The sequence below is a fragment of the Mastomys coucha genome, unplaced genomic scaffold (genome assembly GCF_008632895.1).
Source record: "Mastomys coucha isolate ucsf_1 unplaced genomic scaffold, UCSF_Mcou_1 pScaffold22, whole genome shotgun sequence".
Taxonomy (NCBI): domain Eukaryota; kingdom Metazoa; phylum Chordata; class Mammalia; order Rodentia; family Muridae; genus Mastomys; species Mastomys coucha.
Genome location: NW_022196905.1, coordinates 215,729,657 through 215,757,317, shown reverse-complemented (window position 1 = coordinate 215,757,317; position 27,661 = coordinate 215,729,657). Strand labels below are relative to the sequence as shown.

Genomic DNA, 27,661 nt, shown 5'->3' with positions numbered 1-27,661 from the left:
CGTGGTGTGTCTGGCCTACTATGGGGAGTGAATCACCCCAGTAGTGATTCACGGTTTGACAGTCATGGTCAGCAGACCATGATGTTAGCCCCTTAGAACCTTGTGATCGGCAGCAGGAAAGACGGTGGGCCTTTCTGAGATGAAATCCCAGCATTGGTTTGGAGCCGCATAGGCCTTTTCCCCCAAGAGACAGTGGGATGGGAACTGCTCTGTGGTAGTGTAGAGGTGAGCGACAGCCATGCTGATGGCTCTAGCCCTTCTGACTGGCTTCTTTGGGCAGATCTCTCTCCTACCATCCAATATGGCCTTGCCTTCCAGGCTCAGCATTAACTTTGCCCATCTTGATGAAGCTGGGCTTAGGGAAGGGTAAAGCTGACAGCCATCCCAACATGAGATGCTTTCTCTTCCCCAGTCTCCTCAGCTCCAAGTGCAACTCCAGGCCCAGGCATGGCCCCGTCCTATGGGGGAAGAACAGCTGCTTTCCTGCAGGAAGCTCAGTATTTGTGGCCTTGGGACTGGGATGGGAGTCCTGTATCAGAGTGGAAGCTGCTGGAGTTGAGGTGTTGACATCTAACCCGTATGCGATTCCTGACCCTGGCTGAAGTTTCTTCCAAGGAATTATCAAAAGAAGGATGTTCTATTGCCCTGACTGACACTGGAGCCTGCTGCTTTGTTGGTTAACATCTATGGAGTCACCTCATGGGGCTCTTGTGTAAGGGCATCAAGTGTGGAGTTGCTAAATTTGGATCTGGAATGTCCCCCCAAGGCCCTTGTGTTAAAGGTCTTGCTCAGTTTATGTCACTGAAGAGGGTTGAAAGTTTAAAAGGGGACCCATGTAAGAAGTTTGGGGTTCATTGGGTTGTACCTGTCAGAGGGCTTATAAGACACTGCTCGCTTCTTTTCTCTCTCTTGTGTCTGTTGTTTAGTGAACAGCTTCTTCTACCACAGGCTTCTTGTCATGTTCTGCCCTAGGTCTAAACCCCATCTATTATAAAATGCCACCTCCAAGACTGTGAGCCAAAATAAACCTTTCCATGTTGATCACTGGGTATTTCGTTAATGTCACAGGAAGCTGAATAGCAGGGGCTGCATGAGGATGAGAGGAATGTGCTTTTTAGGAGTATGTATTCTGCAAAAGTAAGGACCGTTTATTTGTTTACAGCATAAGTTAAAATACCAAAACATAGGTCCCAGGGGAAGAATGGAGACCAAGGAAGAACACAGGGCTGCACTGGATCTATCTTGTGGCCTGAGTGGTCAGTCTAGCCCTGGAGGAAGGTGCCTGTGTTGTAAGCTGTTGTTTCCTGGTGTGACATGCTGGTAGGGAAGGTGTGTATCCAGGCCGGTCTAGTGGCTCAGCATCTAGACTGCTGGCATGCATTCTTTCTCACTGGTATGACCAAAGCGAACTCATGTAGCAAGACTTGATCTGTTTGCTAGCTTGGGGAAGATTTCCCTTGCTCAGAGTGTGGCACACCTTCCTCTGTGCCTTAGCATTTGATGGTCACTACAGCCTGCCTGTCTCCTTGCTTTTGCCCTTGCTTCCTAAGAGGAAAGCCAAAGTATGAAGTTGAAGTGTGTGACTGAGAGCAAGGTGGCAGTGACAGGAGTGGCAGTGACAGGGCTTCTGTGTGCCATGGGATACGTGTCAACTGAATAGGTTTGCTGTGGCTCCAAGAGCTGGCAGACCTGTGTTTATCTAGAGGAAAGCAGGGTAGTGCCTGAGGAAAGTCAAGGCTGTTTCTAACAGAATATGGCCCAGGGGCAATTTGACTAACCTTGCCATCACCACAGGGCAGAGCAGAGAGCTTAGATTTTGGCAGGGCTGGAAAGCTACACAGTAAAGGGTGCCGGGGTGTTTTGCAAGAGGGGTGTGGCTAATCCTGGGAACATCTCCAGGATGCTTCACTCAGGACTTGACACCAGCTGCATATCTCACCTCCAACAGCACCAGCCACATTGCCAGGACTAGATCTTCAGCCTTAGTTGGTACAGAGGCCCTGCAGGAGTCTTTTATGCTTGGGTTTCCATCTGTGCAATGGTGAAATCAAGTGCCATGGGAACTTCAGTGAATACTGAAGTACTACATCTGAGTGTGCACAGCAGGAGAGACTGTAGTGTATGGAGATGAGGGGGAGGTAGTCTCTGGGGGCCTTGCAGTACTTAGTCACTGGCATGGTTTGGATCTTATGAGCCTGTTAAAGTTCCATGTGTTAAAGGTTGGTTCCTAGCGAGGGCACTGCTGAGAAGTGAAGGACCCTTTGACAGGCAGCACTTACTCAGCCTGGGCGAGCACTGAAGGACAGGATCCCTTCGTCTCTCTTTGCTTCCTGGATGACATGGGGTAAGCAGTTTTGCTTTACATCCTGTCTTCTGCGGTGATGTCACCCCCTTTCATTGGCCTCCAAACCAGAGCTGGCCAGCCACAGACTGAGGCCTCTCGGAACCTGTGAGCTTAATCTTGTAAATGTTGGTCATATCAAATACCCTGTCAGCAGGGACAGCACTAATACGAATACTCCTCTCTGCCATCTCATCTTCGAAGGCCTTTGGTGGCACCTGTTCTTCAGCGATCACTGTGGCCTCTAACCCTTCCCAAGGTCTCTCTGCCTCGGCAGTCCCAGCTTGTCCTCATTCCCCACCCACCTCATACTGAATGTACTCCCGTCCTTGACTTCTCTCCTAAGTCTCTCAGAGCCAGGCTCTGGCTGCTCCTCCTTCTAATTCTTCAGCCACACAGCTTCTCCATTCCTGTCTGAGGATGCCATTGCAGGGGTGTCCTCTAACAGTTTTCCTCTCCATCCCCCCCAAGTGTCATCAGATGACTGTCACTTATTTTTCATTGGCTTTCTGAGCAGTAATTTACTGCTGCCACATTAGGGCAATGCAGCTCATTCTCCCAATGCGAAGTGTCTGGCTAGAAGTGTCTCAGTACACCTGCTGGAAGAATATGCTTGAATTTTTCTATCTAAAGACAAGCTGAGCTGCTGACTGTCTGACAGGAGACCTGCATATTGAACTTGGACGGTGGATGTGTAGGGGATGAAGCTGGACAGCTCAGGGCTACATACTAGGGGCTGGAGTCCTTCCTTGGAGAGTTAGTTGCTGTGAAGATGCTACAAAGTGGAGTGGGAGCAGCTTGTCCAAACCCACCTGAGTCTGGCTCGTGAGGGCATGGATAGCATTCCCTAAAGCTATAGAAAGAGGTTTTGTTGAAATGGGAGGAAGTTGGAAATTAGTCTTAGTGACACACATTCCCCAGTGTCTGAATGACTAAGTGTTCTAGTGGTGGCAGACATGTACTGGAACCATGTGTGGGGATGTGGAAGGCAACCTTGTGAAGGAGAAAGTGGGATGAAGAGTGAGGTGCCACAGAATGCTGCACCCCTTGAAGAGTCCTGGTCTGCCATACAAGGCATTGGATCTAAGATGGCTCCCGTGAGACAGCAAAAAGGAACCAAGGCCGCTTTCCCCATCTTCATGAAAATCCTCGTGGGTGATGATGCTCCCCTGTTCCTTCTGAATTACCTCATCAGGCAGGGCTTTCACTGGAGAATGGTGATGATGTGGTGAGCTATGATTGGCTGTGGGTTTAGGGGCTTGGGATTGGCTCGAGCACTGTATTTAAGCTTAATCACTAGGCAGTAAACTCAGACCATCACCCTGGTGCTGGTCTCCAGAGTGTAATTTCCCAGGATTCATCATGTGACTCCATCCCCTCTCACCCACCCACCCCCCATCCTTTATCCTGCTCCCACAACCATGTTCAGGAGTCCTCCCAGTTGGACTGTGGGCTTGAGCTGGAGCTCAAGTTTAGTGAGTGGGACAGGAACAAGTCTGAAGTACCAAGAGGCTTGGGAAGCATTAGCCCTTTCCATAACGTCTTGTAGCTTGTGCTGGATGGTGGTGAGTGGTGAGAGGTCACACGTGGCAAAGCTATCCTGGACCAACAGCTGCAGGCTGAGCACAGGCACGAACCAGCCCAGCAGTCTCCTGGAGCCGGTTCACAGACTGGAGAGAGACCAAAGAAATGGTGGACTGGTCTGTCCTGCTATAGTTCTGCCGTGTGTTTCACTTGGCCCATGTCAAATATCAGGGTCCTAGCTTACTATTCTTCTATTTAATGAATGCTGTTTGGGAAACTATTTACAGCAGAGCAGCTGCTCTGAGACCTGCGTAGCTTGAGCTGAAAGTCTCAGATACACCTGAAATCCTCTTAATTTGCAAACACTAGCATTGCTCATCAAAAGGCATGCTAGTATTATTTTTTGTGTGTATGTGTAAGAAAATGTCTTCTCTCTGCTTTAGAGACTTTCAGCATACACAAGCAGTAAGCCCCTTACGCCACCTGTGATGCATGGCCCCGTTTTTAATGCATGGCAGACAGTAGTAGCTAGCTGTTCCGGAAGTTCTCACCTAGTGATTCATAACGAGGACTTGAGTTTGTTTGGCCTGAACATTGCTTTGTGAAATTCTTAAAAGGTACTCCACTCAAGATGAAGTCTCCTTAGGTCTCCTCAGCCCGGAAGGCTGCCTGCTTTTCCAGGTGTTTGTGGGGAGGGCCTCTTGGCAGGCTTGCACATCAAGATGGGTTTTGTTTCAGATTTGGAGGCTATGAGAAGCTTTGCTCCTTCCAAGTCAGATTTCTTTAAATTTTTACATACAGATTTGTTTTCACCTACAGATGTCTTGTTCAGCTCCAGTAAGTGTGTACATGGATGCACATACAGAATACCAGCTCCTCCCCTGGGCTATGGTCAGTGGCCATACTGTGTTCCAGAATTTTATCTGCTGTGCAATGTTGAATTGTCTACCAGCACAGGCATCTCTTCCTGAAAGGCAGTCAACCTACACCCATCCTGTTTTAAAATGAACTGGTAATTACATTTTTGTGGTCCATGTTCTTGAGAGTCAAGGGAGCAGTCCCATAAAGAGTGGGTGGCCATCAGGGTTTGCAGGTACCTGGGGAAGAAAGCAAGAGCACGCAGAGGAAGAACTCTGAATTCAGCTGGCATGGTGGTCTACTTAATTTGGTCTCAAAGGCTTGTGGGTGTGGAGGTGCATGAGCCTATGCTGATGCTGTGTGTGCAGCCAGCAGTATAGCATTGTTATGGGAAGTGTAATGAACTAGACTCATGATGACTCATCTGTCCTCAAAGACGAGGCTGACCATGTATGTGGCAGCAAACAGGGCTCTTTCTATCCTCAGACAAAACTCGGGAGGTTCCAGTGTTGGCTGCAGGCAGAAGAGCACAGGACCAGAATGTGGAAAGGCATAGAGTCCCGGGTGTACCTCTAGGCATCCAAATGAACTGTTTCCAGAACAACAGGTGATTAAAGTAAAGGATTTATTGTAATCTGCTTACAGTCCTTTGCAAAGACAGACATGTTTTTGCATAAAGATATAAATTGCTTCATTTTAAACTAATTTAGTGTTTTTAATTATATGAAGAAGTTTTGGTGAATTATGAATTGTACCAAACCAAGATTTTTAAGAGCAATATGGTACAAAAATAAGAGCAGACAGACAGTTTGGCCTGGGACAGGCATTCAACAGTGAATTTAGAGAATATGGCTTTGCTGTTTAGTTAAGCAGAGTTACCTGGAGACACTCGAGGAGCCAGTTACTTCGTTAATACAAAAAGCTAATGCAGACCTCTCCCCTCAATCCTGGCTACGATGGAATTCCAGTTTCATAGAGTTAACTCAGCTCTTTCCCCCCAGAAACACCTCGTCTGCATGCTGTGTGTATTCATCGCCTTCCAAGTGTGGTTTTCATATTGCTGTGCGTGTAAGTTGACTGTGTTTAAAGATCTGCCTAGAAACTAAATCCTCAAAATTGCAAATGATGTAAGAAAGTCCCTTCCCTCTGAGTTCAGCGTCCCTGGGTCTCCCCTTGCAGAAGGCAGGCGTCTTTTGAAAAACAAGGTAATGTTGCCTGCGTGGTGAACCCTGTGGGAAACTGCTGACCCACTGGGGCTTTGTCCCAGCCTTCTGCTTTAGCCTTTAGGTTTGGGGAATTCATGATCACTGAGTACTGATGAGAGTCATCACCATATTTGAAAGATTAATTTGGCCTCTATTCAAAGATCACTTAGTGCAATCATACTGAAGTTCCCCAGAGACACACATGTCTGTGATTTGGGGCAAGAAAAAAAACCATAAATTGTATCAGTATTGGGCAAATTAATGAATTAAAATTTTAGTGCCACTGTCTTGCTTATATGATTCATAATGTTTTTGTGGTTTTTTTCTTCCAAAACTGTTTATGTATAAAATTTTCATTTTTAAAACCTACCTTTAAAAAATCTAAAAGTCTTCTAGTGGTCTGTGGGCCTCCACGCCATTCTGACTGACTCAAGCACACATGGACTGCCCCAGTACCTCCTGCCATGATTGCTCTTCCCGTGACCAGCTCCAGGAGCCAAGGACCCTGTCCAAGGCCAGGGGTGACTTTCTGATCCTTGACAGATGTGGTGGAGAGTGCATGGAATTTTTCCCCCAGAGGAGAACATTAGATCTTCTGGAGTGGGCGCACTGTGCTCTCTGAGCCATGTTTCCCGTCTCCCCCTCCGAGAGCAGGTCCTGCTTCCTGTAGCTCTCAGGACCTTGGTGCAGTGGGCACTGTCACCTGCCAGGAGCTGCAGACACTGCAGCAGCATCCCGGATGGAAGCAGGAAGAAGCAGACGCCGGAACTGTGCACTGGAGTCTCTCGACCATCCCACTCGGGAGACCAAGAACAAAACAAATAGTACTGAAAAAGTAGAAAGGCTTAGAGACAACCAAAGAGGTTTAAGTGTGGTTATTTACAACAGAGACTGTAAAATGGTAAATTAGATATGAAGCTAAAAAAAGGCACAGCTTTCCCTTTCTTAAATACACTGTAAACGGTTCGGTAGCATGCAGAACATCTCACTTACAAAAAAAAGGTTTACCTTGTTTAGACAAAGATAGTACTTAAATAGTCTCCAGCAAAATAGAACTCTTTCAAAAATACTTTCCCATTCATCCTATTAACCATTAAAGATTTTTTTTTGTATGTGTCTCATTTACAAAAGTTCCTTATACCTTATTTCAGGTCCTTCACGATTTATACATATAGTAATGTACAGCACAGCAAAAGACTGCAAAAAATTATTTGTAAAGCCAACACAATAGATACTAGAAATTGAAACCAAGGCATTTAACATCTTATCCATTCTAATTAAATAATAAATGGACACTAGCGAGTGTGTATGCCAGCAATGCAGAAAAACGTGCCCAGAAGGCCACAGTTCCACGCCACGTGTTCTGTTATTACATACCAGGAATCTGTATGTATTTTTGTGTGTGTTTTTTGTGTTTTTAAATAACAAAAGATATTAATGCCCCATATTGACTAGACGTTTTATATGCAAACCAAGGGTAAGCTTTAAAAAGTTCTCTAGTCCTTTGAACCCTTTGAAAACAAGCGAGAGATACCAGAAACCACATGGCATAGTTAAAAGTTCCATCTGTTAAAATATCAAAATCAGAGTTATTGACTAGATATGGCTTTTCATCCAGAGGAATGGGAACGTGTTTTCTAAGCGCTGGGAGTGGAGAGGGAAGAGTCCTTTTAGCCAGCTCAGGCCTTGCCAAATCCACATCTCATGGCTTTCCCGGCTCCACACCCTTCATGTGATTTTAAACTTGAGAAAATGCCGACCAACTGTCAATCAGCCATCACATGTTACAAATGTGATTTCTTGGGTCCTTCATAGGTGTAGAACAACGTGGGGAAACTTAAGGCAAAGTTCATCCTGGCCGGCGTCTTCCATCACTTCCTGTGAAAGTAAAGGGGCTTGGCGTTCCCGGATTCCACCTTTGGCAGCTGGTCACTGATGATCTCCACCAGCATGGCGGGAAACTCCACTTTTAGAGCCTGGGATTCTCGGAAGGTGTAGAAGCAGAATTCAAGCAGGTCATTCACCAGCTGCAACACACAGACACAGTGGGTGTGACACAGGGCCTCAGCTCTAGATCCCCAGCTAGCTCCTCTGCAGCCTACCCCAGATACAATCAATGCTCAGGGAACCCTGGTGTCATAGTCTGATCACGTTATCTGGGGAGAACAAAGAAGTATGTTCTTGTCACACGTCATCTGGCATGAAACGCATGTCCAAGTCACATGGGACTGAAATGAAGTTAACAGTGCCTGGGTTATAGAATGGCCCCTCAACCAGTTCTCATTTGTAAGTTTGTGAATTGGTTGAGTCTGGAATAAGTATGTATGTGTGCAGGCACCAGGTCCACGCATGCAGAAACCCCAGAGGGTTGGAAACCGAAGAGGTAGTCTTGATGGAGGTCCGATGTCCGTGTGGCTGGCCAGTGGATCTGAGGCAGCCACCACTTTCACAGGGTTCTTCCCTGAGTCGAAGAAAGGCTGAACCTTCTCAACTACACTCCAGTTCTGGCTGCTTTTGAAAAATAAAAGCCTCGAGTTACGAGTTTTCTGTCTAGCGTGTTGTTCCTACCCCAGGATACTCCTTTCTGGCCGTGAACCACTCCCAGTTAGGTAAGTTAAGAAAACACACAAATGTGTTACAGCATTAGTGTGCTAAAGAACTCAGAGTGAAGAAACGTGTAGAGAGAGAGTCAACATCCTAGCTGATCGACAGAAGATGGAATCCAGAACTTGAAGGCAGATCCTCTTACACATCTCGGTTGAAAAAGAAATGAAGAGCTTTGTGAACACTCAGGAGAGACTGTAAACTTAGCACATGCCGCATTCTTGGAGTTCCCGAACAAATACAAGATGGGAGAAAGCACATGAAACGTACACAACTATACAACTGCTCAGAACTCCCCGAGGCTTGGGTCATGCGTGTATCACTGGGAACCTAAATCTGATCAAACTGAAAGAAAAAATAAGGCCAGAATCAGAGAGCTGTGCAACAGAAGAACTACCTTCAAAATGGCTGAACGGTGATGCCCAGCACTAACTCTCTGCCTTCCCCACAGGACCAAAGTATCCACTGCACCGTGCACTGAGTGACCCTGGGAGAACAGGAAGCTTTGAAAGCTTCAGAGATCTGGGAGGACAGCACAGAAAGAGAAGCAGAATATCTGTTCACCGCACCCTTATTGGAGCTGTGTGCATGTGGGGGACTGTCCCGGCAAACTCTATTAGGGCTGATAATCCCAGCAACTCAAACTTCACTATTCTGATGGGCCTGGTGGTAACTAACCAAAAATCCTCCCAGTGATTTTGCTTTGGAAAATGAATTTACTCCACTCACTGTAAGCCAGGTACAGGCAGCAGCCATCTTAAAATGAGGTTTATTCTGAATATAGAGTCCTCCCGTGGTCATAAGCCACTGTATGGGATCATCTGAGGCCCTAAACCTGGCTAAGCAAAGTGACCCAGGTCTTACTGGGTGTTGTGATGCAGGAATGGATGGCACTGTCCTCAAGAACAACTTTCTTAGCTTTGAGACCAGGGGTGTGGCACCCAGTTGAGGACTTTATCCAGTGCCAGGAATGAAGACAGATGCCAGTGTGATTCCTGCTACCACCCCCTCCCCACCATGGTTCCCTCTGTCCTTGATGGGGCCTTGTGCTTCTCCTTGGTTCCAGCTGTTACCCCTCAAGTGAAACAAAGAAACTCCTATTGTCAAAGTACAAAACTCACTAACGTGGCAAATCCACAAAACAGGAACCAAAAAGGTTAAACATTATCAATACAATAAACCATTAAACTAGAATGAATAAAAACAGACTAAAAGATGCAGGCTGGGTGGATGGATTAAAACCAAGAAGATAATGACTACTGGAAGCTCACTTTATAAGTAAAGACACAGACTGAGGATGTCAGAAGAGGAGATTCCAAAACTTACTAAAGGTCCAGAGCAGGCAAACAGCAGGAAGTTGTAATAAAATACCCCAGTTAAACCAAAGGGAGAAAAAACAAACAAACAAACAAACAAAAAAAACCCCAGAGATCCCAAAGTACAGCCATAACTGAATTTTTATAAAAGGTTTTTTAAAAATACAATGGAAAAAAATACTTGCTGTAATAAATGCTGCTGGGAAGGCTGGAGATCAAGGTAGAGGATAGAAACCAGATCCCTATCTCTCCCGTGAAAAAAAGTCCAGTCAAGATGAATAAAAAGCCTATATGTAACACACAAAACCCTAAACCTCCTGGAGAAGACCTGCAGGAAAGAGCGCGGGGCACGGGCTGCGGGAAAGAGCGCGGGGCACGGGCTGCGGGAAAGAGCGCAGGGCATGGGCTGCAGACAGTGACTTTCTTACTAGGAATCCAAGCAGAGAAATAAAAGCAAGCACTGACTAGTCAGGATCGCCTCAGACTAAATTCTCAGCACAGAGAAAGAGTCCACAGAATGAAGAGACAGACTGTATCATGGAGAAAGAGTCCACAGAATGAAGAGACAGACTGTATCATGGAGAAAATATTGATGCATTGTTCACCTAATCGAGGGTTACTATCCAGAGTACTTAAAAACAAACAAACAAACAAGCAAGCAAAACCCCTCAAAACTGATGGAACCATAGAACTAGTGATCCAATCAAAAGCTGTGTATGGTCTGTACGGATACATCTCCAAAAAAGTGGCCAAAAAATAGAAAAACAAACAAAAAAGCAAAACAAAACAAAACAAAAAAACAACTTACATTCATTAGGCACCACGGGTGTACAAGTTCCTACCACAGTGAAGTCAGTTCACCGAGCATAGAATGGCTACCATGAAAAACTGCTGACAAGCAGAAAAATGCATGCGCCATTAAGGGAAGTTTAAGTTAGTACATACATCATGGAGACAAGCATGGCCGCTCTTAGAAAAGGAGTCTACCATATGATCCAGTTAACTTATGGGAAGTAAGACTCAGCACATTAGAGAGGACTCCATGCTTATTGTGATGCGTTCCACAGTGGCCAAGACGGGATCAACCTGCGTGCCCGTCAGCATGTGATGGGTGAGGGGGTAAAGAAAGTGTGGTGGGTCCATTCAGGAGGCAGTGCTGCTCAGCCCACAGACAAGGAAAACCCTATCTGTAGTAGAAGGAATACAACCGGATGGTACGTTCAGTGGAATGAGCCAGATGCAAAGGACAGACATTCTGTCATTTCAATTTAAAAAGCTTGAACTGTAAATAGAGTATTGGGTACTAGATGCTGGAGAAGGGGGCGGGTAAAGTGCAGTATTTGTACAGAAATACCTTACAAAGCTTAAGACAAAGATGAGAAAAAGAACTTGTGCGAGAAGCTGAGAAATGGAGTGTTTGAAAGAAACCTTGCATATTAGAAAAAAATGGGATGATGTATTTAAAGTCTTAAAAAAGCTGCTAACTAAAATATTACACTCAACAAAACTACTATTAAGAAATAGACAGAAATATATTTTTCAACACAAACCACTGAAGCAATCTGTCACCATCAGAGGACTGGAATCACATCCTCCAGGGAATGCTTAAAGGGCCTAAGCTAGGAGCTAGAGGTTGATCCATCTTAGAGGACTGCGAAAATGCAGGGCTACGCCATACAGCAGATACACAGAGAGACAAGTGTAGTCAGGTTCGTCTATGTAAGAACCCAGGAAGTTGAGCAGCTAAGGGCAGACAAAAGGTACACTAATCCATAGGAAAAATGGATACAATCACAGGTGCACATCCGCACTTTTTAACACTAATCTGAAATGTAAATGATTGAAGTCCTCCAACTAACATATATACATTGAGTGAATTTGTCCTAAGACATCTCCAGAACACTCCTACAACATCTGTAGAACACGTGTGCACAGGACATTTTCTAGTACAGACTAGAATAGGCTACAAAAGTCTCAATGAGTTAAAAACAAATAAATTATAGCATGCATCCTTTTACCATGATGTTATAAAAATAAAAAGTGATGGCCAGAACTTTAAAAGATATTCATGTATACTAAACATTATTTTGAATGACCAATAAGCAATCAAAAGGGAGATGTTAAAATTTCTTAATGTGAATGAAAATGGAATTAGAATGTGAGATATAGTAAAAACAATACTGAGAGGCAAATGTATAGTGGTGAGTACCTGCGTTAAAGACATAAATATATGGGCTGGAGAGATAGCTCAGTGGTTAAGAGCACTGACTGCTCTTCCAGAGGTCTTGAGTTCAATTCCCAGCAACCACATGGTGACTCACAACCATCCTTAATGAGATCCGATGCCCTCTTCTGGAGTGTCTGAAGACAGCTATAATATACTCATAAATAAAATAAATAAGTCTTAAAAAAAAAAAGACATAAATATATGAAGTAACCTAGTGATACAACTGAAGGAAAAAAAATTGAGACCCAAGCTGAAGTCAAGAGAAGGAAAGAAATAACAAAGATTGGCATAGAAAGAAGGAAACAGAGGCTTTCTAAGTGAAGAAAAGACTTGGCATGCTAGTGCATGGCGGCTATCCCAGCCCCTGTGAGAACGAGGTGGGAGCGTGGTGAGTTCACAGCCAGGATTACATAACAACTGACAAACTAGATAGACAAGCCATGTTAAAAAAAGAAAAAAAAAAAGACACAATTCAGACATGAAAAATAAAAACACACACCATAGAAATGGAACTGAAATCTTTCGTTCCAGATCAGGAGCAAGATTAAGATGTCCACTCTCAGTGTCTTCGTCAATAGAGCGAGCGGCATCCTATCAGCACCATGGTGTCTCGTTGAGTTCACTGTAAGAACGGACGTAAGGATGCCCAAGTAGGAAAGGAGGGAGTAAACTTGTCCCTGCTTGGAGACAACTTGACTATCAATATATAAATAAAGCTACAGACCACACACAGTTGCTGGAGCTAATGACGGCACTAAGTCTACAGGACGCAAAATCAGCACACAAAAACCAGTCGTTTATTTCTGTGCATGGAAAGGAAATTGTGAAAGAAGAGACCAAGAATGCAGTCACAGTCACAGTCATGAAACAGACAAACCTGTGAATGATTCTTGAAATGTAATGAATGATGTCTAGAATTAAAATTCTGATGAATGACACTGAAGTGGATACAGAACATTGGAAATACATCCTATGTTCTCAGATTGCAAAAATTTAATCACTAAAATATACTTGTTCCCCAAAGCATTCTCCATTGTCAGTGCTACTACTGACAATGTATCAATGTACTCAAGTATCAATAGCAGCCTGCACAAAACAGATAAAAACAAACGACAGCCCTGAGATATGTATGGACTTACAAAAGACGCTGTAAAATAGCCCTAATTAAAAAGATTAGAGACATTAACCTGACTTCAGAACACAGTGTAAAGGGATGGTAACCAAACATCATCCTGGCTTCAAAACAGTCACACAGACCAACTGAACAAAATGCTGGACATATATCTACAGCAAGTGGTTTATAAGCGAGGTTCCTCAAGGATTGGAAAGAGAACCACCACTGGTCCAGCTATCTCCATACTAGGAAGATACATGCAAATGAAGAGCATGTGAGAGATTTGCTGTAGCATCATTGCTGTAGCCAACATCTGGAATCAACCTAGGTGTCTACAGATAAAGAAAATGAAGCACAGGGGATGGGAAGACAATCAGGATAAACTGCTTGCTCTGCAAGCATGAAGACCAGGTTCTATCCCTGGAACCCACATCAAAGCAAGGCATGGTAGTGCATGCTTGCAATCCTTCAGATGGAGCCTTAGCTCACTGAGCAGCTAGGCTCACCTTCCGGGTGAGATCCAGACCAGTGAGATATCCTGCCTCAAAAGAAAAAAAAAATCACACTATATCACATTCACACACACGTAAATGTTGTACATATCCACAGTGAAATAATATTTAGCCATTAAAAATGAACTGGTTTGCTTCAATGTGAATGGAACTGGAAAAGGCATTAGGGATCATAAGTCATGTGAATGTTTTTGTTTACATGTGGAAGCTAAAACTGATTTCAAGGAAATAGAATAGAATAATGCTATCAGACCTTTGAAAGGTATGGAGGAAGGATAATGGAGGCAGGATAGGAGGATAGTTAGAGGGTATAGCGGACATGCTAGAGAGAAGGAATAACTTGTCCTATAGGAGAATGTAAGAAAATGGTGGAGAAATGATGCCTATTCACCAAACAGCTAGTGAAAGGATTCTGAATATGGCAACATGATGAAATGATGTATGTCTGCTGGTTACCTTGCTCTGACCATCACTGGCAGTGTGCATGCATATTAGACACAGGCACGATAGATAACTGTGTGTCAAATAAAAATAAAAATGTATTGAAAAATTTATACTACACATGTAAGTTCTGGACAATACAAGCCACCACTAGGATGATTGTGCCTTTTCACTCTGCCTTTCCCATTTCTTAAGTAGGGGGATCTGCTGCACCCAGTGCTGGGGACCCATATTGTACACACTGTCCTCGTCCCACAGCTTCTGGTTCTGCTCTCCAGAGAGGAGATGAGGCGTCGCGTCTGCTGAGAAGGACAGTGAATAGGAGGTGGTGCTGCTTAGAAAGGCTGAGCAGAAAACCCTCTCAGCTGACCATGGCAAGGACCCAAGGCAGGAGAGCCAAAATGTCTGGGCATCAATGGGAAAACATGTATAGGGGTTCAGCACTAGCAGAAAAGTTTAGCTGACCACCAACTTCAGAAATATGCTGCCTAGTGGGACCAGCACAGAGCAAAGGCGGCGGTGACATGCCTGTAAGCCTGCTGAAGGGAATGGGCTCTCCACCTTCTTGCTACCTCTGTTCCTGCCAGACCACTTGCATAAATGTGTCTGCAAGCACTGAGCACAGTCTGGAGATGCCTCACAGGTGAGCTGACGACCTGTGTCCCTGACACTACTCACTATGTGTGCCTCCCCACGTAGCCTTTCCACACACCTCTGGTTTGCTCCACAGACTGGAACCTGGGACCTGGCTGCAGAGAGGGACAGAAGCTTTGTGTGGGCTATGGGCCTGGCACCTCAGGCCAGCTTGGGTGACAGGTTAGGCAGTGGCAGGCTGCGCAGGGAGGGGTGTCCGCATCAACCAATCTCTCCTTAGTGACTGCCCTGCTGGGGGACTGAGTGGCCAACATAGCTCTTGGTGAGGCTGGTCTCATGTATGGGAATAGAAGCAGCCACCCCAGTCTCAGGCTCAGAGAACTTGACTCATTTGCTTGCTTCTGACTTCAGCTTCCACTTGGCCCTCACCAACCCTGGCCTGCCATAACTGGTGGGTCAGTGGCCTTGAGGGCATCACCCACGGGTGCTAGCCATTAGGAAGTAGTCAACCTGGACGAGTGGAGTTGCAACTGGAAAGAAACAGTTACCAAAGTGAGGAGCTGAGGAAGTCGAGGCCCTCATAGATGGGGTCAAGGCCAGAGGGAAATTCACATGTTAAACAGCCAGGTCATGCCAAATGCTGCCTAGCCAGCATGCACAAACTTCTCATAGCTTAGTAACTCACGTGATCATCCTCATCTCATAGCTCTAGTTTATACAGTGCTGACCTCAGTACCCGAGACCAGCCCTGTTCCTTCCCTGAGACTCCTATTCAATGTGTGTATACTAGACATTACTTGATATCATGCACACTCCCTGACAAAGGGTCCAAGACCCCTGGCTCCTTGATGTGACTGGGGGCTGGTACAGGAGCCACAGTGACTCAGTAGAGAGTAAGAAAAAGGCAGAGTCCAGCAGTCTCATTGTCAGAGCCGGCCATGAGCCACCGAAACACTGGTCTTGCTGGATCTGTGCCTTCTTCCATCCAATCCTCTGAAAGCATGCTGGGCCTCTGGGACACTCCTGAGGTCTCAGAAGATGTCGTGTAGAAGGAGGGGTCTGTGCACAGTCCCTGACTCCTAAGAGTGTGGTGTTCTTGCTACTGATGGTAACGGATCCTCCTTTCTCTCTCTCCCCTGGAGAAGCTGATGGGAATCAGTACAGAGAAGTAGCAGGATCCAGGCCGACCGTAGACAGAGCAGTGTTGTTACCCCTCACTATGGCTCCTTCATCCCACTCCGGACCCCAGCCACACTAAAGCACCAGGAGTCTCCAGCTCCCTTGGGAGTCTGTGGCAGGCTGGGGGCATTCCCTGTGCCCTGCTCGTCCATAAGCCACAGCTTCTCCGAAGCCTGTAGGGAAGGCTCCTCAGTGGTGTAGGAGTGAAGAGAGACAGCCTGGCTGAAGATGCTCCTGTGCTATTAAGATCACTCTCATTTCTCAAATGCTGTCAGCTGACAACAGGAAGTACAGCTAAAGAGCAGTCAGCCTGAGCACTGGAAGTTGGAAGCATTACGGAGCAAAGTTTAACTATGTGGACGTGTGGGTTCAGTGATGGGGGTGGGGTGTTCTCAACAGCAGAGCCTTGGGTTTCATTCCCAGCACCAAATCAGATTCAACCAGTTTTAATGATGTTAGGACAAAAGACACAGAATCAACTTTAAAAATACCAACAGGTTTATTGGCCACAAATGACTAGTTACTATTTAGTCTAAGTGTTCCAGAAATAGACTTGTCAACACTGGAAAGTGCTCCACCAAGATTATGTAAAGCACTTGGCCTTCATACAGAATCAAACAGATTTATTCTTGGATCTGACACCAAAAACACAGGCAACAACTATGAAAAGCGAACTATGCTACATCAAAACTAAACACCAGGCAACAAGACATCCAGGAAGTCACAAGGCACCCTACAGAATGGGACAGAATGCTTTACAATTGTATCGAGCAAGTGGCTAATGCGTAGAACATAGTAACAGAACTCCTGTAATTGAATAACAGCCAAAGCAATATTTAAAATGGGCCAAGAACCTAAAGAATCATTCTCTGAAGTCAAAATGCTCTTAAGTACAGGAAGAGCTGTTCAACACTACTGGCAGGTGTAGAGATTAAAGCCAAAGCACATCTAGATTCACACCAAGTAGGATGTCTACTATCCCAAAGTGGAAGGAGAAATAACTTTTTATAGTGGTGTAGAGAAACCAGAACCTTTGTGCATAGGAAGATAGTATGAAAACTTCTGAAACATTAAAGGGAACTCCCATGTACTCTAGCATTGACTACAGGTCTCCATAAAGAATAAAAGTAATGGGCTAGAGAATGGCTTAGCTGTTAAAGGCTAAGCCAAAAATATAAGAATAAAAGCAATAAAGAAGTATAGGAGGTGCCCCCAGCAGTGTAAATCATGCTAGCTGAGAGTTGGGAATAGTCCAAAAGCCCACAGGAAATACATGGATGAGAAAATGATGTATGTGTGAGCACACATGTGCACATACACACATGTACACATGCACAGACACACACACACACACACAACCATTCAGCTTTAAAGAAGAATGAGACCCTGATACATGTCATAGCATGGGTGAACCTCCAAACATGTTTGTGAAGAAAGCCATACATAAGGAAAGGCACTGTATAATTTTACTTATACAACAAACACAGAAAAGTGAAATTCCTTGGCAGGATTGTGTTTGCTTGGGTGGAAACAGTGGAGAGTGAGATGTTTCTGTCTGGGAATAAGTATAATGGATATGTAAATGACTGTGTAATCATATGAAGGAACTTACTAGCATCGAATTAATGCCATTTAAAATGATATGTAGAAATACATGCATTCTGCCACAATAAATCACTTTTTAAAAAAGCAAAACAATTAATGATAATGAAAATATATCCAGCTATTAAGAAAAAAGTGATGAAATATTCAGGTAGATGGATGGCGTTAGATACACTCACCCTTAGTGAGGTAACCGGACACAGAAATACACACACTGCATGTTTTCTCCTTTGTGTGGATGCTAGCTTTTAAAGTTTTAAGTAGGTGTGATTCATTTAGAATAACCATGGAGGTTAGATAAGGGGCGTAAGAGGAAACAGAACACGATGTTGTAAGGGGGCAAGAGGGAAACTAGACCAGAAAAATTAAATTAGGATTACTTTGGTAAAGGAGAGATTTTGAGGAGGGGCAGTTACCACTAATGACCTTTAAAAAAGGATATATGAAGAACTATTACTATAGAAGCTCCCCAAAACATGTACATATGTGAAGGAGATTTAATGGAGTTGCCATTTAATAGGGAAGACAAGTCAACCCCCTCCCTGTACCAGGAATAGGTTACATCTTGTTGAGTGACTGGCCAAAGGGGTTCCATGGACTGGACCACAAACATCACAGGCTATTGGGGAGGCTATTGGTTGCCCTTCACAACTCAGTAGTAAAGCCCTATTGCTGAAGACACCATTTATGCCACCAACCATGGAGACACTGAGCTGCTAACCTATTAAAAGCTTCACCCTCACTGACTAGTACTGACTGAGTACAGTGTTGAAAGTTTCTCTGCTTGTTACCAGAGGAGAACAGTAATCACCAACATCACCTAGCTGTGAACCCTGATACCTACAACAGAGACCTGCCTGCATGGGATACTGGTACAATGTTGGCACAAATACTACAGGAGTAACCATGCACTGTTACCATTGGATTTGAGCCCTCTCCTTGAGATGAAACCCATACCTGACACTGATAAAATGGCTGTGAACTTGAGACTAGATTGATCATGGGCCGTAAAGGAAAACTACTTCATTCTGCTAAAGGAACATAGCAGTAAAATGACTCATGGTGACATGTTGCTATACTCATGTCCTCATCGGAGAATATTTTTCCTTTAGTAGATGGTCATTAACACTGAGACCCAAAATTGGGCAATGTACCGCGAGTAAGAAACTCTTGGAGCACTTAGCTCTGAGTGGGATGTCTTTATCAAATTCCTCTTCTTAAGGCTGTGGGTCTATGTGGAAGAGGAGGCAGAAAGATCCTAAGAGCCAGAGGAGACAGTGTCTTCTAGACACAACAGGGCTGATGCAATATGAACTCACAGAGACTTCAGCAGCATACACAGGGCCTGCACATGTTCAAGCCAGCCGGATCCCCCACATGGAGGAGAAGAATGGTCTGAGTTCACGCCCCATACCAAGGACCTTTTTCAAATTGATACCTACTGGGAGAGGGGAAATCAGCTTTCTCCAGTGGAATGACCCTGAGTTTATCAACCACACTCTAGGGCAGGATTCATACTTAGAAGCAGTTGACCCACACAAAATGGACTCCACATTTGTGTGTGTGCATGCTTTGTTTTGTTTTGCTAATTTTTGTCTTTTTTTTTTCAGGAGTGGTTTCTGAGAAAGAGAAAGAACATGAAGTTTGATGCATAGGAAGGTAGAGAAGAGGAGTTAGAAAGAATAAAATCAAGATATACAATCAAAAGTATGAGAAAAAGCCAAACCCAACTACCCAACCAACCAACATCCCCTGAAACCAAGAACCAGGCTCCACAGTCACCACCTTCACCCAGTGCAGGTGAACAGGAGGAAGTGTCCCGTGCACAGGTGACATTATATGGCCTTGTGGCTCTGCTCTTTGTGGCTGATTCCACCTTAGCAAAACATGACAAGGCTAAAAAGAATGTCTTCCATGACAACTCCATGGCAGTTGGTTTGTTTCTATTCCCAAAGCAAACCCAATTGTAAACAGGCTTATGCATCTGCTCTACCATGGATTCCTATCAGAAACCAGGCTCCAGAGAGCCACTGCCCAGGGAACTCTAGACAGGGTCTCTTCCAGGCTGAGTTCTGGAGACCAAGAGCCTAGGGATATTTCTGGGACAAAAGTTTGCATACTTAATATATCAGATAGGCACAAAAGATATAGCAGATAGATGCTTGCTCCCCATCTTATGTGAACTCTACCCACAATTCTAGGTCAGGAGACCCCTGTGAGGTAGGCCAAAGCCAGTGCTGTAGATCAGGATAAGGCCCTGTGCCACCAAGGCTAGAAAGGACCATTGCCTGGGGTCTGCTCTGCCCAGGCCCTGGGGTTTCCCGTTCCCTGTCTAGGAAGAGATTGGCCACTGGGGTGAGAAGCAGGTGCCTTCCAGCATCTCTGAGGAAAAACCCAAGAGCATTTCTGTAAGGTCTCTGTGCTGGGCCCATCTATTTGCACTTATATTTTAATTAGTTCTTTGTTATCAATCTTATAAGAAATCATCTCTCTTTGGCCAGTGTTGAACACTAATGACTCCAACTGTCACCTCAGTGGGTACTGTGATAGGCAAGGGGGCTCACTTTCTCTTTGCTTTTTTGGTCCTTAAATTTATTTAATTTCCATCCTCTTTAAGTTTCCTCATGTTTCAAGCCTTGTTCTAGCCCATGGCTCCGCCTTCTCGTGAATAAGGCCTATTGTACACGTGAAAAACACAAAGAAAAATGACATAATGGGAAAGAAGAAAGTGGAGCTTAAAGATAAAGGGATAATTAGAGCATTGCTGAACAAAGAGATCTAATGAGAGGCTTGTGCTTGGGACGCATTGGCATGTTACTGTATATAGAAGGATGAACTTTCCCGAATTCTGTTTTCAATATTTCCTAGATCTTTCCTGCAGTTGTATATACTACACTGAGCCGACTGAAAAATCTCAACCACCTCATGCTTGCCTGTTACCAACTTTAACATTAGGTAGGATTTCAGGCAATTAGATCCTTACTTCAACCTCTTATTAAAGGAAAATCTAAGGCAGTAAGGAGCAGGCCCCACTGGCCAGGGGCAGCTGTCAGCAGACCACTGAGAACAAAATGGCCTGCTCTATTCACTTAAGAGTCCAGAGACCCAGGGCCTACAGGCATAGTTTGGCTTAAATGCCTATATTTTAACCTTCCTTTCATGTGTGTGTTTTTAATACTTCCAAAATTTTGGGGAAAAGATCAAGACACTAATGTCTTGAAAGCACAGAGAGCTGCACTTGGACCCCCAGCACCTGTGTTAAACTAAAGCATGGCTAAACTAAGCATGGCCGCATTTGTCTGTAACTCCAGCTCTGGAGAAGCAGAGACATCAGATCCCTGGAACTCACTGGCAAGGAATAACCAATCAGCGAACTCCAGCCTCAGTAAGCTACCATGTCTCGAAACTAAGTCAGAGAAAATTGACACCCAATGCCAACCTCTGATCTCTGTGCCTTCACATACACAGGCACACCCATGTATACACCCGTACAAACATGTCTGAACACAATACACACACAAACATCCATTCCCCATGCACACGTGCACACAAGTGGCTCTGATAATGCCATCCTGACCTCCTTCACCCATACTTGTCTCCAAGAGCTTCCCTTGGGCACATCTGCACACTGCACACATGGTACATATTGCTCTCCACATTCCTCTTCTGAGCAACATGACCTGGCACAGATGGCAAGACGCATGGGGCCTCTCACTCCAGGTGTGTACAGAGAATTTCAAGGTAGCAGCTGCCAAGCATTCCACAGAGGGCAGGGCCTTCCAGAGTGGTCTGTGTGCTCTGACTGTGGTGACGTGAGAGGGCCAGACTGAAACCTGACCGGTCACGGAGAATGGACCTCATGAAGTGAGAAGCTGGGCTTGCTAGTCTAGATGACATCTTTTTCAGGCCCAGTTTTCTATGTCCCTGCCTTGTGCACAAACCTATGAAAAATGTATCTCATGACCCTAGCACCATTCATTTCTCTCGAAAAGGATTAAAGAAAATATTTTGGGTAAATATTACCATTATTTTCTCTTTATAGAGAAAAGAATTAAAACAGGGAGTGATGAAATAGTGAGGTTTACTCCTCACATCAGGTGACTTTGGATAGATTTAATGAGAAGACAGGCAGAAAGCCACCATAGAAAACCTGGTGCTGTGCGGTCATTATTATACTGTAGCCAGAGGGATTTGAGTTGCCTTACAAGAGGGGATTTATTGACACAGGTGTCAAACAATGAGATACTTTCCCCAAACCTCTCTTTGGCAGATTTCAGTTTAGGTCGAGAGGTATAGTGTGTGCCTGCTGATGTTAGATCTACAGTCAGGGCCCTCTTTGGGTCCTGCCTCCAGGGTTTCAGATCTGTCCTGGTGGTGCACAAGTGTTAGACTCAGGTGGGAATAGAACATTCTTCTCTCCTAAACAAGACATGATCCAATGTTTCCCGAGGACTACAGGAAGCTCTCAAAACCTGTACAAATGGAGGCAGGAGAATTATGAGTTCAGGGTTTGTATAGGAGACAAAAGATTGTGTCTTTTTTTTTTTTTTTTTTTTTTTTTTTTTTTTTTTTTTTTGGTTTTTCGAGACAGGGTTTCTCTCTGTAGCCTCGGCTGTCCTGGTACTCACTCTGTAGACCAGGCTGGCCTCGAACTCGGAAATCCGCCTGCCTCCGCCTCCCAAGTGCTAGGATTAAAGGCGTGCGCCACCACCGCCCGGCAAAGATTGTGTCTTAATGTAAACAAAGGGAATTATCCTGTGTACTGAGAGTGAGGCAGGAGAGTGGCCAACTTAAAAGCCACCCCCCCGTTAATAAACTGAATTCAGATAAAACTTGAACTTTTTCCAGCTAAGGATTAAACACAGCAAACTACTGCTACGTTAAAATGCAGGCAAGAAGGATGATTTTGATATGCAAACAAAACAAAATATGGGATTTGAGAAAATATTTGTTAACCACATATCAGATAAGGGACTATGTAGATTTCCTACAAGTCAATAATATCCTAAACAAACAACAAAACCTGCTGAAAGAGTGGGCCTTTAGAAACCAAGAGCAGTCGATCATGCTGAGAAAGTGACAGGTGAGGTCAGGTCTGGATTCTGTCACATGACCCAAGATCATCTCTGGTTGCCATGGTTGCCTCTGGTGCAAAGTAGTGTCATTCACCCAAACAAATACACACACATGCACACGATACGACACAAAGCCTTTACTAATACACATTCACATGGCAGTCGAGGTGTAGAACAAGGTTTATTTGGGAGTCACTCGTTTGCAAGAGAGTTGTTTTCTAAGCTACTGTGACTTCTTAGCCACCAAACATAATTTACGTGTATTGTAGAACACATTAAAAATATCCAATTATAAACATCCCATCAGATGCCAGAAGGACACATTCTGTTTGTATTTAGCAAGGCAACTGTCTTGCTGTTCTCAGCGACACTTTTGACTTGTTTTAGAGTTAACTGTTATCCCCATTTGTTCTGTGGCTCTTGATACAGTCACTCAGAGATCTAAGGAAAGGGAAATAAGTCAATTCAAACTGCTCTCCACAACCTCTCATGGTTGCCATAGCTACTGGTCAGTTTTTCTTAAAGCTGTGCTAGCTGTCCTTCTTAGCCTCTGCCTCCATGGCCATCACCTGCCCAGTATGCACACACTCCGACTCATCTCACTCTTTGTTGGTTATTTCTCAGTGGTACTTCTTGGTCCCTCTTCAGTTACCTCCTTCCTTTAGTCTTTTGGCCACTATTAGTCCAGTGGGTTCAGCTCCACACTCTCTTCCTGTTGTCTACCCACCTCCCTCAGGGACTACTTTGTGGTACCACCTCCCATGTCTGTATCAACAGCTTGCCTTCATCTACTCAGAGGACATTTCTTCTGGAAATTTCTCACAGCTCAAATCTAAATCAAGCTGGTTGGCTCTCCTTGAGAATCCGTTCCCTGCCACCCTCCTGCACAAATAGCCCTGTGTTAGCCAAGCAGCTGCTTCCTTTCCTATCAGGCCTCCCTCTCCTTACCCAGCTGGTCCCCTAGCCTCACATCCTTTGTAGCCATCCATGTCACCATCACATGTCCCAGTCTCTCTCATCTGTACCTCAGCTGCTGCTTCACAACAAACCTATTCCCCATCTTGCCCCCTCGTGTATCTGTAGAAAAGTTCTCCCTAGTCTAACTCTGTGGCCAGAAGCCACATACTGCACACTACTGTGTATTTAAAGAATACTGTGTATTCAGTGCTAGTGGCACTGAATGACTTAATTTTAATAAATTTAAATGTCAACTGCCACACACAGCAAGGGTGACTGTTGACAGAGCAACTGCTGTCCGACTGACTCATCATTTCTCTCTGCCTCCTTCCAGGGATGCTCAGATATACAAAGAAGGGAGACACAGTCAAAGCCACCAGCTGATCAGGGCATCCTACAAAACTCATCAAGGATTTGCTCCTTCAGCTACCAACATCTGACATCACCAATCCATAGACCACAGGCTGATTACAGGATACTCAGTCATCTCCTCCATATTTATCTATCATACATTCTGACTCACTGGGACCATTTAAGTAGTGTGTGTATGTGTGTGTGTGTGTGTGTGTGTGTGTGAGTGTGTGTATATGTATGTGTGTATGTGTGTGTGTATGTGTGAATATGTGTATGTGTGTGTATGTGAATGTGTATGTGTATGTGTGTGTGAGTGTATGTATGTATGTGTGTGTGTATGTATGTGTGCGTGAGTGTGTATGTATGTGTGTGTGAGTGTGTATGTATGTCTGTGTGAGTGTGTATGTATGTGTGTGTGAGAGTGTATGTGTGTGAGTGTGTCTCTCAGAGGCCAGAGGAGGGCACTGGACTCTGTGGAGCTGGAGTTACAGTCAATGTGAGCTGCCTAATATGGGGGCTGGAAACTGAACTCAGGTTTTCTAAAACCAACAAGCTTTGTTAATCCCTGAGCCATCTCTCTGACCCCTATTTATTTTATTTATTTATTTAAAAAACATCTTGAGGCAGGTCATTATGTAGCCCATGTTGGTCTTGGCTTGTCCCATACCTCAGGCTGGTCTGGAACTTATGATCGTGCTGCCTTCGACTGCTAGTGCTGGGGCTATAGGCTTGCGCCACCACATCTGGTACTAAATATACTTGATGCATATTTTTTCAATTATACATACATATTTCAGAAGGTAACAATCACCCATCAGTATAAGCCACACAGAGAAGTGCTGGACCACACTACACACTTAAAATCAGAAACTTGTGAATGCAAATGCCAGCCCTACCTACCAGGGGAATTCAAAAGGGGCCAGTGTAAGACTAGGCATCATTCATTGGCCACACCATCTAGTCAGACAGCAGTTCCATTTCTAGCCTTGGTTTGGAATCTTCACTGGGAAAGTGGTCCTGCATGCAGTCTCTGTCCTGCCTGCTCCCTGATTCCTGGGGAGATAAGGCCTTGCTCGTTCAGCTGACTCCTATAAACAACTTTATTTAGCTTCTTTCTTAGTCACAGTCCCCCCAGAGAAGGTGTCAGGATGACGCTGCTAACAATTACATGAAACACTTGTACAGCTTTGGATTTTGCTCCCTCACAGCTGCCTGTGCTACTGGCAGCCTCGGTGCTTTAATCGTGGAATCAAATAATAATCCCAATGTCAGTAGGGTGACAGGAGGAGAGCAAAATAAATGTTTACTCAGTTGCTCCACGTGTCATTCATTACTCAAAACCCTTTGCTAGTATGGTAGCATGTCCATTTTAGGAGTGAAGAAGCTGATGCCAAAGCATGAAAGAGATGGGTACATGTGAACTGCGTACTGAAAGGGATGCTGATGGAGAGCCATAGCTCATGTTTCACGTTTCTGTTAGCAGGCCTCACAACTTATTCTGAGGGGAAGCTGACCAGAAGAATTATGACACACTCAAAGTGAGGGCGAGCACGCAGTCACTACGGGCATAGCCACACTCCTGGCATGCACACTTTGGCATGGGGTAAAATATGCTTAAAGTCCGTTTTTCTCCATCTCAAAACCACATATGGATGAATCACAGAGGAAATGTCCAGCACTGCAGCCTGCACACAGAGACACTTATTCATGAAATGAGTGGTAGGAATTCGAAGGATCTGTTAGTGACCCCTTGACACTGGGCAATGGAAACATAGAGGACCTCAGGATGGTGCCTCTTGGTACATTGTAGGGGTTCCCACCCTCAGAGCCAGACTTGAGGGAAGGAAATCAGGCTAGCCACTTCAGATCCCACCCTCAGAGCCAGCCTTGAGGGAAGGAAACCAGGCTAGCCACTTCAGATGTCCATCGTTCACCAATCACACAGTGAGAACGCACTCAGTGCCTTCCCATCAGTCGTGGGGACAGATCTGTATGACAGGTTGATGCCTACCCAGCGAAGAAGCAAGTCCTGTGTAGGTGTGATGGTCATACACACAAGCATTTGACTAGGAAACTGGGGGCCAGTGCAAAAGCTTAGACATAGCTCGCCTCAACAGCGTGTTTTAATAAACAACCAGGGTGTGTCAATGTGTCTCGCAAAACTGATAGGTTCCAGAGGATGATGGGGAAGGTCCGGATGAGCTTGGGGAGCAACAAGGCTGTCTCCGGGTTCCCCCAGTCAGCCCAGACTGCAACGATGACAGTGGTCAGGGACACCTACAGTGAGCCTGGGAGGTTCCAGCTGCCACCTGCTGCTCTGAAACCTTAGGCATCATGCTCTGGGCCTCTGTGGCTTCTATAAGAGTTCACTGACACCCCTTAAAGTTTCTGCCAAGCACAGCTGGCTCCAGCAACTTCTCTATGAGAAGTCAATTTGGAAGGGTTGCTCATGAGGCCACCATTCAGGTTGGCCCACCCTGACCTCCAGGTGTTACTGGGTTCCATTTGCATACAGCCATGCCCTTTCAGACAGAAAACTTTGTTCTAGCAGGTATGTGAGCTCCCCAAGGATGGGCATCTTGCTCACTCTAGCCCCTTTGGTCCTGGTGCACAGCAGCAGAGGCTCATCAACAGGGGGATAACTATATGAACATATATGCATGAGGTCGCCAGGCCCCACAGTACATATGATATGCTTCAGCACCTGAGACTGTCTGCCTCTACAGATGCTAAGCTGATTGGGGTAGTTCTCCTGGTACTGCTACTACTACATTTTTGTGACATTTGTGTACCAAAATAAAACTGTAACTCTTACAATATTTAATAGAAAAGGGCAATTTTGCTTCAAGAGATAGTACTCGCGATCTTTTGTATTTACTAAATACCACAGACCATACCATAAATGGCCCTTAACTTCTGAGAATGCATAGAAATGAACAATAAATTCATTAGACACATACTTCTTATACGATAGGAGATGTCTTATCTCAGTAATAATCTAAAAACCAATGTCCAATTCCTCTAACAGAATAAGGATCTACCTACTTTTTACCATGATACCCAAACATCAGCAATGCAGCAACGCAGAGCACCCCTGCTTCCTGGAGTCTGCCCACAGCTGTGCTCCTTGAAGCATTGCTTTGGGGAAAGATTGATGTTCAGAGGGGTTCTGATTCATAAAAGCTGTTGGCTAAGCACTCAACTGTCAGTGTGTGTTTTGGAGAATGTTCCTTTCACCCACCTTGGCACAATTCTGCCCACACATATGTGCACCATGTGGAAGAAATCCACGCGTCCCAGGAACTGTGGATATGTGGACATGTGTCCTGGGAGTCAGCAAACAATGTGAGCGTTGGAAGCACAATTTCCATGTATATATAACTGATTCTTGCTTGTTTGAGGATCAAGAACAAACACTCTCTTTTCCACTAAGTGACCAGAACTAGGCTGGAAGGACAGAGCCAGTATGCCATGTAGCAATTAGTTCCTTTGAGGAAAACACCACAATGTTGATTCAAGAATTTACTCAAATGAAAACACTGTGGGTATTCCCCAGGCCTAGTAAGCATGAATGCTAGAAAGGCTCCTCTAGAATTCCATGCACTTCCCAGGGTTCCTCTGGAATCCCCGTGCACTTCCCAGAGTTCATCTGGAATCCCCGTGCACTTCCCAGAGTTCCTCTGGAATCCCCATGCACTTCCCAGGGTTCCTCTGGAATCTCATGCACTTCCCAGGGTTCCTCTGGAATCTCATGCACT

At 45.0% G+C, this 27,661-nt stretch overlaps 1 protein-coding gene across 2 annotated transcripts in view; it reads right to left on the bottom strand.

Moving 5' to 3' along the window:
* Positions 1-5,329: 5,329 nt before the first annotated feature.
* Positions 5,330-27,661, bottom strand: part of Nr3c2 (nuclear receptor subfamily 3 group C member 2) — a 335,477-nt gene continuing 313,145 nt past the window's right edge. For both annotated transcript variants that reach the window (XM_031340365.1, XM_031340366.1), the window contains exon 9: positions 5,330-7,955. In XM_031340365.1, coding sequence (XP_031196225.1) covers positions 7,800-7,955 — 156 coding nt within the window. In that variant the 3' untranslated portion in view covers positions 5,330-7,799. The remainder of the gene's footprint in view (positions 7,956-27,661) is intronic.